The sequence below is a fragment of the Oncorhynchus nerka genome, linkage group LG23 (genome assembly GCF_034236695.1).
Source record: "Oncorhynchus nerka isolate Pitt River linkage group LG23, Oner_Uvic_2.0, whole genome shotgun sequence".
Lineage (NCBI taxonomy): Eukaryota > Metazoa > Chordata > Actinopteri > Salmoniformes > Salmonidae > Oncorhynchus > Oncorhynchus nerka.
The window spans coordinates 55,029,240-55,041,570 of NC_088418.1; the positions used below are offsets into that span (position 1 = coordinate 55,029,240).

At 41.6% G+C, this 12,331-nt stretch overlaps 1 protein-coding gene across 4 annotated transcripts in view; it reads left to right on the forward strand.

The window, feature by feature from the left end:
* The window catches only part of LOC115107085 (transmembrane and coiled-coil domain protein 3-like), a 46,092-nt gene that overhangs the window by 23,061 nt on the left and 10,700 nt on the right, over positions 1-12,331 (forward strand). The window contains exon 1 of one of the 4 annotated variants that reach the window (XM_065008306.1): positions 1,085-1,295. The exons of 1 other annotated variant lie outside the window; for it this stretch is intronic. In XM_065008306.1, coding sequence (XP_064864378.1) covers positions 1,224-1,295 — 72 coding nt within the window. In that variant the 5' untranslated portion in view covers positions 1,085-1,223. Of the gene's footprint in view, positions 1-1,084; positions 1,296-8,239; positions 8,321-12,331 lie in introns of those variants that run through there. 2 more of the 4 variants (XM_029630462.2, XM_065008308.1) reach the window with 2 other exon arrangements.

Consider the following 12,331-nt stretch of genomic DNA (forward strand, 5'->3'; position numbering starts at 1 on the left):
TTCGTAAATTTGTACAATTATAAATCTACTGATGTCTTGCCACAGTTTTACATGACTTACATGAATACATTGCCAAAAAAAGATGCAACACCGTTTCTGGGTGGTCATTACATAAGGTACAATTTGAGTTTATGTTTTTTTTTTTTTACTTCTTCATATATAAGTTGGCAGGATAATATTTATGAATAATTGTCCTTAATTTTGTTAACAAGTAGGTATGTGTGTGGCAACATCCAACCTTTTCCCCCACAGATATTATCAATAAAACCGTTTCAATAAGGCATGACATAATACAACATCCTGCTGAAACAAGGTTCGTATCGCGCTGTTGCTGAATGGACCAGAAGAGAAACAAATCTCAAGTCAACAGGTCAACAGGGTTAATGGAAGGTAGGTTCTGAGGGTCAGGTCTTGACGCGTTCCTGAATAATAATGAATAATAAATGGCATCTAAAACTATTTCAAAATCTTTAGGTGTTACAGGGACCTTGTAAAGTTATAAGCATTTCTTATAACTAAGAAAAAATACCCTCTGCATTTACCAGTTGGCTCGCCAATAGGATATTATTTCGGAACCAATACTCTAAAAACAAAGACGTGCCAGTCACAGACAGGTGCAGCGCGCTGATGATATCAGTTATCAGGGAGGTCATGAGGCGCGGCCACGGTGTCTTGGACTGTGCTAAATGGACATTTCGCACTTGGTGGAAAATGACCCCGAACTTCATCGTATCTAGTGCTATATTCATTCGACTTGCCATTAGTAAAATGTTGTGTCGTCCAATGGGCAGCAACATGTGTATGGGGAGACTGACATTTGATTCCTTCTCTCCATTTCTAGGCTATTTACTATACATTCATATTTCTAATCGTGGATGGTTGTTCATTTCAAAATAGGCAACACACTCTCACCTAGCTCAACTCTGGCTACAGTTACAAATATAGATTTTTTAGATAAATGACTGTGAGGTTAATTCATAGTGATAACGGGTTAATTACATGGGCAAATCATAATTGTGTCGGTTAAATATATAAATTAATTTAGTAGTGGGAGGAGTCTAGTGGCTTCGCACTCGGTTCTGTGCTTCGGAAGCAGATTGCCTCCAGGAGACCCTGATGAGTGACAGCTCTCGGATGGGACGACGTGAGCACGATGGACAGTTTGTAACTTTGCTTTTGTAGGGGAACGTCAAGTCCACATTCACGGACCAAACTACGGGACTATGCCCAGTGCCGATACCGTTGTGGATAAAAGTTTATCAGAAGTAGAGAGATATAACATCTGCGGCGAAATGGTAAATATGCCTTCCTGGTCACATCGTCTGCGGAATGACAGCGACTTGCTGTAAACGTATCTGACTGCGTCTGTAGAGCTAGCCAACATTTGTCACGTTTGATATTCGGTAGTATACTTGCACTTCTTTGTGACGGTTGTAGTGTACAATATCGGTAATATGTATCATCTGTGTTGTTAGCGAGAGTAGCAACAACCAGTTGTCTCTATGCGAATTATCCCAACGAACCGTAGCTAACAAAATATTTGGGCCATAGTTTATCCGTGACTGAGTCGAGTTCGGAACCGTTCCATCGTGCAGCGCAGTCCCAAGTGTTGAGGCGACTTGATTTGGAAATGATGTGCACATTACATCACATTACATCATGTGAGACGTTGTAGTTAATTGCAACAGGACATGTTTAGGAATCTACTTTAGGAATAATTTCAGATCATTCCATAGTTAGACAAGCTGTTTGTAAATTGTGGTCACTTATTGCTTTAGATTCTTTTTTTGTATCTAGCCAACACATGTCTAACTGAATTTGTTATTTATACACTCAGTGTTTGTATCTGTTGTTTTGACAGCCAGGTATAAACCGGTTAGTCAATGATTTGTACTGCTGGGCAGGTGTTTCATTGACGGCAACAGCAGCTCTTTTCACAAAACACAACTTTGCGTGCGACCTCTGTCAAGTGCTCGTCCACGAACACAACAACTGTTGAACAAATTTACGAAGTAGATTCTATTCATTCGGTTCCTTTACCTTAGCGGTTTTTGTCGGGAGCAAATGTGCAGCCAGATGTTTGTGGTGGACGTGGCCCCTAAACGCTTTGCTTTATACGGTCATTCCCACTCTGTAGTTTGCCACGGTATAGTTGTTTTGTCCCTGGTGTTTGTGTTCATTCTTAACTGTAATGTCGTGGGTGAGATACAGTGACGAGTTATAATTATAGAACAAACAACACTGATAGCTGATCCCCATACCATGACCCATTTAGGGGATAGGCTATGCAAAACTACATCGCGCTATTTATCCTAGTATACGACAAACCACCCCCTCAATTAATGTGTGAAAATGTAAAGAAGTATATGTAGTCAGGGGTCTAGCTGGTATTCAGCTATATATCCCTTATAGAGGGTAGGCATAGGGGAAAGGATGCAGATTTTGTGATGGAGAGCCAAGGGGAAGGCAGGGGGATGGCACTGGCATATTCCACATATTCTATCTGACAGTGGAAACCCTTGGTCTGTAACGGTCACTGGAGTGGAAAGGAGCGTTTGGGGGCTCTCGCCAGCCATCCATACGTTAATTAGCATGGCTGGAGAGTGGCGGCTTGTCCGTGAGTCAACTGGGACGGGATAACCCTGGCTGGAACAGACTACAGAGCAGGGAGATGCTGAGAGACAGAACATACTCTTTTCACCCTCCCTAGTACACATGCCCCATATTTTCATTACAGGATAGTTGTGTTGCAGTTTGAAGGAATGTGGCCTAGATTTAACATCCGCATCTAGCATTTACATTATGGAAGACAAATCCATATGTTGTTGTTATCACTGGTGATGATGACCACACACACACACACACACACACACACACACACACACACGCTGTAGCCAGCAGCACTCGTCAGTGTGTGTCCATTTGGCATCTGTCATATAAAAACGGTGCCCCTCTCCTCTCTGCCCTGCCACCATCCCCACTCATTTATATTTAACTACACACACTGACTGAAGCTGGCACATTTCACTGAATATAAATTGATTTCAGAGAGAGAAAGCTTTCAAACCCTTTACATCAACAGAGATGCTAGAATTGTAATCTGACAAACAGGCAGACGGACAGAGAGACAGACATGCAGACATTGTGATCGATGGAGGGTGTTATTAAGGTTGAATGTTATTTATTCATTAGTGCCTCGCTATTTATTCATTAGTGCCTTGCTAGTCTTTCCATCTTAAGTACTGAATACACAAAGGTCAGCTCCACCCTGTGTGTGTGTGTGTGTATGGTGTAGTGTCGCATAGTGTGTGTGTATGTATGTAGTGTACATATATGTAGTATAGTGCCGCATGTGTGCCTAATCTATCAGAAGTTTATGGGGAGAATATGCTGTTTCTGTCCTTTCTCCTCTGTTTAACTAGAGAAGGTTTTCCTACCTTGCTGAGAAAGAGAGGGAGACTTGTAGAAAGAGCAAAGAAGGGATGGGTTGTCTTTTCCTTTCACAACTCCCTGGAAGTCTGCCCTTGGGCAGAGTAAGTTTCTTAAGGCTGTGTTTTTCCCAGCCTGCTCCACTCAAGTACAGACTGGACTTTTACTGCCTGAGGTCTTATTCCAACTAGACACAGGAATAAAAAGAATGTACGGATGGGTTGTGTGTGTGTGGTATGCGTGTATGTGTGTGAGTGAGCGAGTGTATGTGCGAGTTTGCGTGTTTGTTCGTGTGTGTGTTGCTGAGCTGTTTTTGGCAGTGTAGTAACAGGCCATTAAATAGTGTGTTGTGAGCGCAATTTACTGTGGCCCCTGGGCCAGTGCATCGGAGAGAGAAGTGGCTGATGGCACATTCCAAAGGTGTTAATGGCCGCTTGGTCTTCAGAAATGAGGAAATATCAAGCTAGTTGGATTGACTACGTTCTGGTATCCTTTTCTATGGTGCCAAAAGTGAGAAAAGGATGGATTGAGGATATATTGGAGATAAGCCAGCCATTAGAAATACTTAAACTCTCAGAATGCAGGGAAACCAGGCATAATCTTTATAGCAGATTTTGAGAAAGCCTTCAATAAAAGTACGGCTTGAATTTATTTATAAGAGCCTGGGTTATTTCAATTTTAGAGAATCTCTTGTAAAATGTATAAAAGTAATGTATAACACTCCTTTATGTAACATTATAAATAATGGTTATTTCTCTGAAAATGTTTTTGTTGTTAGGAGGTGTAAAACAGGGTTGCCCTCTTTCACCATACTTGTTTGCTATGGCCATTGAATTGTTAATTATAAAAATCAGATCCAATGATAAAATGAAGGGGTTAAAAATTAATGGATTAGAAACAAAGGTATCAATATATGCTGATGATTCAAGTTTTTCTTTTTGAGTCCACAATCTTCAACCCTGAACAGTCTTATTGAGGACCTGGATAATGTCTCCAGTTTATCTGATTTAAAGCCCAACTACTAAGTGTACTATATTACGGATTGGGTCTCTAAAAGTCACAAACTTTAAATTGCGATGTGGTCTCCCAATTACTTGATGGTGCTGTTGATGTGCTTGTCAATTTTGATAGAAAACAGATAGGACCTTGAAACCATGGAAAGGGAAACACCTGTCAGTCTATGGGAAAATTACACTGATTCATTCTCTAGTGATATCACAGTTGACATAGCTATTCATGACTCTACCAACTCCAGGATAATGCTTTTTCAAGTTATATGAGCAAAACATTTCATTTAATTTAGAATGGAAAAACAAGTTAAGGTTAAACTGGTATATTTATATAATGAATATGAGTTTGGATGGCTAAAATGATGAAATATCAAGGCATTAAACCTCTCTCTTAAAGATGTTATTATAAGGAAACAATATCTAAATCCAAACAGGGTTTTCCAGTAAGTTGCTAAAAGAGGCACATCCAATGTTTAAAAGGGGTCTCTGTGCTGTTATACAGATTAAAACTCAATTTCCGATGGATTGACAAAGTTTAAAGTATACAGTGCCTTGCGAAAGTATTCGGCCCCCTTGAACTTTGCGACCTTTAGCCACATTTCAGGCTTCAAACATAAAGATATAAAACTGTATTTTTTTGTGAAGAATCAACAACAAGTGGGACACAATCATGAAGTGGAACGACATATATTGGATATTTCAAACTTTTTTAACAAATCAAAAACTGAAAAATTGGGCGTGCAAAATTATTCAGCCCCCTTAAGTTAATACTTTGTAGCGCCACATTTTGCTGTGATTGCAGCTGTAAGTCGCTTGGGGTATGTCTCTATCAGTTTTGCACATCGAGAGACTGACATCTTTTCCCATTCCTCCTTGCAAAACAGCTCGAGCTCAGTGAGGTTGGATGGAGAGCATTTGTGAACAGCAGTTTTCAGTTCTTTCCACAGATTCTCGATTGGATTCAGGTCTGGATTATGTCATACAACAAATGAATCCAGGTGAATGGAGATGTCTGCTCAATGCAAAATTATAACTAACTCATCGCAGCTCTGCCACAAAAAATGGAAGAGGAAATTACTTAAAAGAGAAAGGAATGAATTATACTGAACAAAAATATAAATGCAACAATTTCAACCATTTCTACTGAGTTACAGGTCATATAAGGAAATAAGTCCATTTAAATAAACGAATTAGGCCCAAATTTATGGATTTTACATGACTGGGCAGGGGTGCAGCCATGGGTGGGCCAGGGAAGGCATAGGCCCATCCACTTGGGAGCCAGGCCCACCCACCAGGGAGTCAGGCCCAGCCAATCATAATGAGTTTTTCCCCACAAAAGTTGTTTTTTTACAGACAGAAATACTCCTCAGTTTCATCAGCTGTCGAGGTGGCTGGTCTCAGACGATCCCGCAGGTGAAGAAGCCGGATGTGGAGGTCCTGGGCTGGTGTGTTTACACATGGTCTGCTGTTGTGAGGCCGGTTGGACGTACTGCCATATTCTCTAAAATGCCATTGGGAGGTGGCTTATGTTAGAGAAATTAACATTCAATTCTCTGGCAACAGCTCTGATGGACATTCCTACAGTCAGCATGCCAATTGCATTCTCCCTTAACTTGAGACATCTGTGGCATTGTGTTGTGGAGAAATGCTCACTAACAGGGATGTAAACAAATTTGTGCACAACATTTGAGAGAAATTAGCTTTTTGTGCGTATGGCCATTTTCTGGGATCTTTAACTTCTACTCATGAAACATGAAACCAACACTTTACATGTTACGTTTATATTTTTGTTCAGTATAATTTCTCTGCCACTAATAAAAAAATTCTAAATGGCTTAAAAATACTATATAAATCGTGAAATGTATCAGTTTCACAGTCAAGAGGGTTGACAACTATGCCGCATAAAATTCAAGATAGTTGTGAACAGATTTCCGATGTCCCAATACCATGGCATCGGGATTATGAACTGATATACAGTACAAAACAACAATTGATGCATTAATTAGTTCTTTTCAATTTACGCTATTATATTAATCGCTATATTAATCGCTACAAACAGAATGCTCAGTATATGGGGTATTCAACAGTCAGACCGGTGCAGACTCTGCCATGCGGGAACAGAATTAGTAGAGCATCTCTCTTGGTACTGTCCATCGTTGGCTTGTTTTTGAGTCGGGTCCATGAATGGTTGTTATGCCATAATGTCAGGGTGCTGCTGTCAGTCAATAGGAAATAATATTGTGCTCTTGGGTAAAATGTACATTTATGGGGCAATTTCAGCAGAAAGGTTGCAGGTGGGGAGGTTCAAGTCTCTAGTGAGACATCATGGGAGAATGATGGGGAGGTTCAAGTCCCTAGTGAGACACCATGGGACAATGATGGGGAGGTTCCTAGTGAGACAACATGGGAGAATGATGGGGAGGTTCCTAGTGAGACAACATGGAAGAATGATGGTGAGGTTCCTAGTGAGACAACATGGGATAATGATAGGGAGGTTCCTAGTGAGACAACATGGGAGAATGATGGTGAGGTTCCTAGTGAGACAACATGGGAGAATGATGGTGAGGTTCCTAGTGAGACAACATGGGAGAATGATGGGGAGGTTCCTATTGAGACAACATGGGAGAATGATGGGGAGGTTCCTAGTGAGACAACATGGGAGAATGATGGTGAGGTTCCTAGTGAGACAACATGGGAGAATGATGGGGAGGTTCCTAGTGAGACACCATGGGAGAATGGAGGGATGTATTAGAAGAGGAAATGGTAGAATGGTGATTTACTGGGAGAGATGGGTTGATCTGTGGCTGTCTGAAGGTGGAATTGATTGGAATAATTTTATACACAAATGTACAGTATAAAAGGTCCTCCAATCAGGGGTGGGGATGGGATTATTGTATGTTTTGTGTTTCACTATTTATGTTTTGGTTTCATGCTGTGAGAGGTGTGTGTTGTTCCTGGTGGTTATGAGCGGGGCCTTGCGGGCATCTCGGGGCGGGTGGGGGCGAGCGCAACCACTAACTAGAACGCCCACGTTAGTATTGTTGTTGTTTTAAAGAAAAAAATAATTTGATAAAAAAAAAAAAAATGTCCTCAGACCAAAGAAAAAAACAATCAGGGCAATAGTTCTACAATAGGTGATTAAATGAGTCAGCCTTAACTAGTTGCTCCTACCCTCTACTTTTTTGAACATTTTGTTAAAAATCGCGCAACATTTCAGCGCCCTGCTACTCATGCCAGGAATATAGTACGTTCATATGGTTAGAATGTGTGTATAGGAAACCCTCGGACGTTTTTAAAACTGGTTAAATCACGACTGTGGCTATTACATAACGTGCGTTACATCGGAAAGCGCAGGAAAACCTGATCACAGAAAATGGAAATAAATATCCTTGCGCCACTTCCAGCAATTGTTAACAGTGAGCCGAATTAGATAAGACCGAGCATTCAACTCCCACAGCATCCCCATGTAGTCGAGTATCTTGTGAATTTAATCCTCTTTGATTCTTGGTTGAACCGAAAGAGGGGCACGACGTACCTCCGGTCTCCGCCCAGATCATTCCGGAAGAGCTCTCTCCTGAAATTTTTCCAAGACGACAGCTAATGATATGTACATCGCCTACGGATGAATTTTATCGCTTATTAACGTTTACTAATACCTAAAGTAGCATTACAAACGTATTTCGAAGTGTTTTGTGAAAGTTTATCGTCTACTTTTTGAATTTAAAAAAATGACGTTACGTTGTGAAATCGCTGTTTTTTTCGTTTATCACACAGTCTACATATAACGATATCTTGGCTTTATATGGCCCGATTTAATCGAAATAAAGACCCAATAGTGTTTATGGGACATCTAGGAGTGCCAACAAAGAAGATGGTGAAAGGTAATGACTGTTTTCTATTTTATTGTGCGGTTTTGTGTAACGCCGAAATGCTAATTATTTTGTTTACGTCCCCTGCTGTGCTTTTCTGTTGTAGTGTATTGGTGCATGCTATCAGATAATAGCTTCTCATGCTGTCGCCGAAAAGCATTTTAAAAATCTGACTTGTTGCCTGGATTCACAACGAGTGTAGCTTTAATTTGATACCCTGCATGTGTATTTTAATGAACTTTTGAGTTTTAACTAATACTATTAGCATTTAGCGTAGCACATTTGCATTTCCAGGTTAAGGGAACAAGCGCTTGAGTTCTCATTTAATGTTGCAGTTGTTTCCCAGGGCATCATGCTACACATGTTTCAGTCTGGATGCATACAGTATTAATGTCTACAATGAGCCTGCCTTATCTGACCACCTCAATCAGAGAGCCCACATACCTCATACTACTGTCCAATCACCAATCACCACAAATCACTGAAATTAGCTCGGTCTTACCTCTGTGAGAGAAAGGAAGGGCGAAGGAGGGAGAGGGGTAGAGAAAGGGTGGGAGGAAGAGGGGTAGAGAGAGGGTGGGAGGGTGAGGAAAGGCCTCAATGTATTGAATTATGGGTCCCTAGTCTCTGAGATGCTCTATTGGCCATTATGGTGAGGGGTAGCCTAGCAGCTGTCATTCCCTTCTGTTGTCAGGGCAACCACAGGAGTCTCACCCCCCCCTCCCAATCGTATACAGGCTTTGCCGCTGATATCTCTTTCTATGCTCCCCATTCTCTCCCTCTTCCCTTCTCTCCTCTCTCTCTGATGTCTCTGTGCATGAATGATGCTCAAAGGCATTTATTCACTTTGGGGGTGTTGCTCTAAAGCTTCTCTCTCCCTCTCTTTATCCTGTCTCTGCAAGATCAACTGTTCTGCCTCTCTCCCCCTCTCTTTATCCTGTCTCTGCGACATCAACTGTTCTGTCTCTCTCTCCCTCTTTACGCTGTCTCTGCATAATCAATTGTTCTGTCTCTCTCTCTCTCCCTCTCTCTTTGTCCTGTCTCTGTGACATCAACTGTTCTGTCTGTCTCTGTCTGTCTGTCTGTCTCTGTCTCTGTCTGTCTGTGTACCGTATTCATGGACTCGCCCTGAGTTGTGTGAGTTGGTGGGTAGGATATGGGTTATCCATGGCGTTTGGGCTAGGATCTCTGGGAATGAGGACCGAGTAATAGCAATCGACGAGAGAGCGAGAGTCCTCAGGCAGAGTGGCGTGTTGGAGGAAGAAGAGATTGCTAGGGAATCTAGTCAGAGCAAACAGGGGTTTGATTTAATACACTAAAGTAGCTACTAGCTAGACTTGGCTGAAGCTGTACATATCTGGTCCAGGTTAGCAGAATATGTTTGGGTATTTCTCTATCCCTCTATCTTCCCTTCTCTGTGGATCTCTGTCTATGTGTGTGTGTGTTGTTAGATTAGTGATTGAGCGTGAGCTAAGCCTACAGTGGACAGACACGCACTAACAAACCAACAGAGATGCCGGGTAGAGTGAGTAACACAGCCTCGGATTAACACACACATACGCAGTCACTCATCAAAAGGATTTTCTGTATCACCGAACTGTCTTTACATATTATAACACAGGCTCAGAGCTGACTGGATCTTTTTAATCAGTCATTATGAAACCAATCTCTACCTGTAGAAGCTTATGTGATGATGCAAATTGTTGCCGGCCATAATATTGACTCAAGTAATGGCCATACAGCCCAGCTGTCACGTTATAAAGCATTAAACACTCTAGTCTGCTGCCTGCATGCGTGTGTGTGCACACAGCCTATTCACACCAGTGGAGGCTGCTGAGGGGAGGACGGCTCCTAATAATGGCTGGAATGGAGTCAATGGAATGGTATCAAACACATGGTTTCCATCCATTACACTCCATTCCAGCTGCCCCCCCCCCCTGATTTACACTCCCAGGAATACAGCTGGTTCATATCAGCGAGCTACTTCCACTAGATTAGTGTGAAATCTACTGTACCTACAAACACATTCAGTGCTATTCAGTTACTGTAACATACATATACACACAGCAAAGCTCACAGATTGAGTTGACTAGATCAGTGTAGATTACGTAACACACAGGGGAGTTGTGTGTGTGTTAACGAGAGCAAGCTAGATCAATTATCTGCCCATTGGTTACATTGACACATTTGCACATGTGGACGCCAAGTCGGTAAACTGCTTTCCTAAGAGCTCTGACACGTCTGTGTGTGTGTGTGTCCTGTGCCTGCCATGTGCTGCGCAGTACGATGTGTTTGTCATCAGAACTCCAAAGATGGACAGTCTGTGTTGTGTGAGTGCGTCCATGAATCCACATAAGTCTACCGAATCTGTTACCTTTTCATCTGAACTATCTGTTGCGATCGGGAGAGGGGGCCATCAGTTATTGTTTATAGTTATTACTGCAGAGAGCGCGGTTTGGAGCGCACGCTTCAGACCTATTGTTTAATGTAAATGGTCAATGATCACGGCCCTACAGATCATCACAGGTCAATCATGCCATTGATATATGGTTAATATGTAATGAAATTACATGTACATATGAAGACAAACTTGAAAGGGTTAAATATGAAACGTCATTGTTTGCTGAACTGATCAATTCTGATATCAAACTGATGGGGATTATAGATATAATGAATAACCGATCACTGATTGAATCATTATTTCTCATGAATATGATGAATATTATGACTCAAGGATGATTCCTATTGACCTCTTAATGAACTGAATTGCTGAATCACCTAATTATGTTAATAATGAATGAATGATTGTTATGATTTGATTATGAATTTGATTGGATACATGTTATTTATTCGGATTTCCTTTGTTATGCAGCACAGACTACCCAGTAAATATACCACTTTATGGTTAAAGGATTTCCTGCCTCAGTCCATTCCTCTGTCACCTGACCCGTGACCACCCGTTCACCTTCACTGGCAGTCATCCTACCTGTCCAGCTACCCACACAGATTCCACTAATCTTTCAGGCATACAGAGGCCCATTATCAGCAACCATCACTCCTGTGTTCCAATGGCATGTTGTGTTAGCTAATCCAAGTTTATCATTTTAAAAGGCTAATTGATCATTCGAAAACCCTTTTGCAATTATGTTAGCACAGCTGAAAACTGTTGCTCTGATTAAAGAAGCAATAAAACTGGCCTTCTTTAGACTAGTTGAGTATCTGGAGCATCAGCATTTGTGGGTTCGATTACAGTCTCAAAATGGCCGGAAACAAAGACCTTTCTTCTGAAACTCGTCATTCTATTCTTGTTCTTGTTCTGATCTCTATTTCTCACGGTCTCTCTCGTTCTCTTTCATGTTTTTTTTTTATGTTTTCTTGTTTCTTTTCTTGTTTCTGGTTCTCTTTTTTGTTTTGTTTCTTGTTTTCTTCCTCATTCTCTCTGCTGGAACATTGTCAAAGAAAGTGTGCTTCCCAGGAGGGATGACTCCCTGACACACGGTCACACACACACGTCCTAACCCTCTGTCACTTCAGTGTTTAGCCGGATTATATGGAAATACAAGTGGTGATTCTCTCCACTCATACACAGGGGAGTGGGCAAGAGGAGAGCAGCTCAGTGTAGCTTAAATACCATAAACACTCTTCCATCATATGGTACAGTCTGTGGATATCCTGTCCTGTGTTACCCGCATTCACTATGTGTGTTTAGTGTATACACTGCAGGTCAGGGCATGTAGCAGTAACTCAGGTATGTTGAACTGCTGGAACCCAGCCCTACATTAGCCCAGCCCAGGGGTTGACCTGGTTTACTAGTACGTGTGTGTGAGTGCTCGTTGAGTGTAAAACCAAAGGTAAAGCTGCTGCAGGACCATAAATGTAATCAGAATTCCTTTGTCTTTGACATTTGCCTAAAGTCTGATAAGAGCAGGACTCTGGGTGTTTTCTATGGTGCCGTGCAGGACACACACACACACACACACACACACACACACACACACACACACACACACACACACACATAGA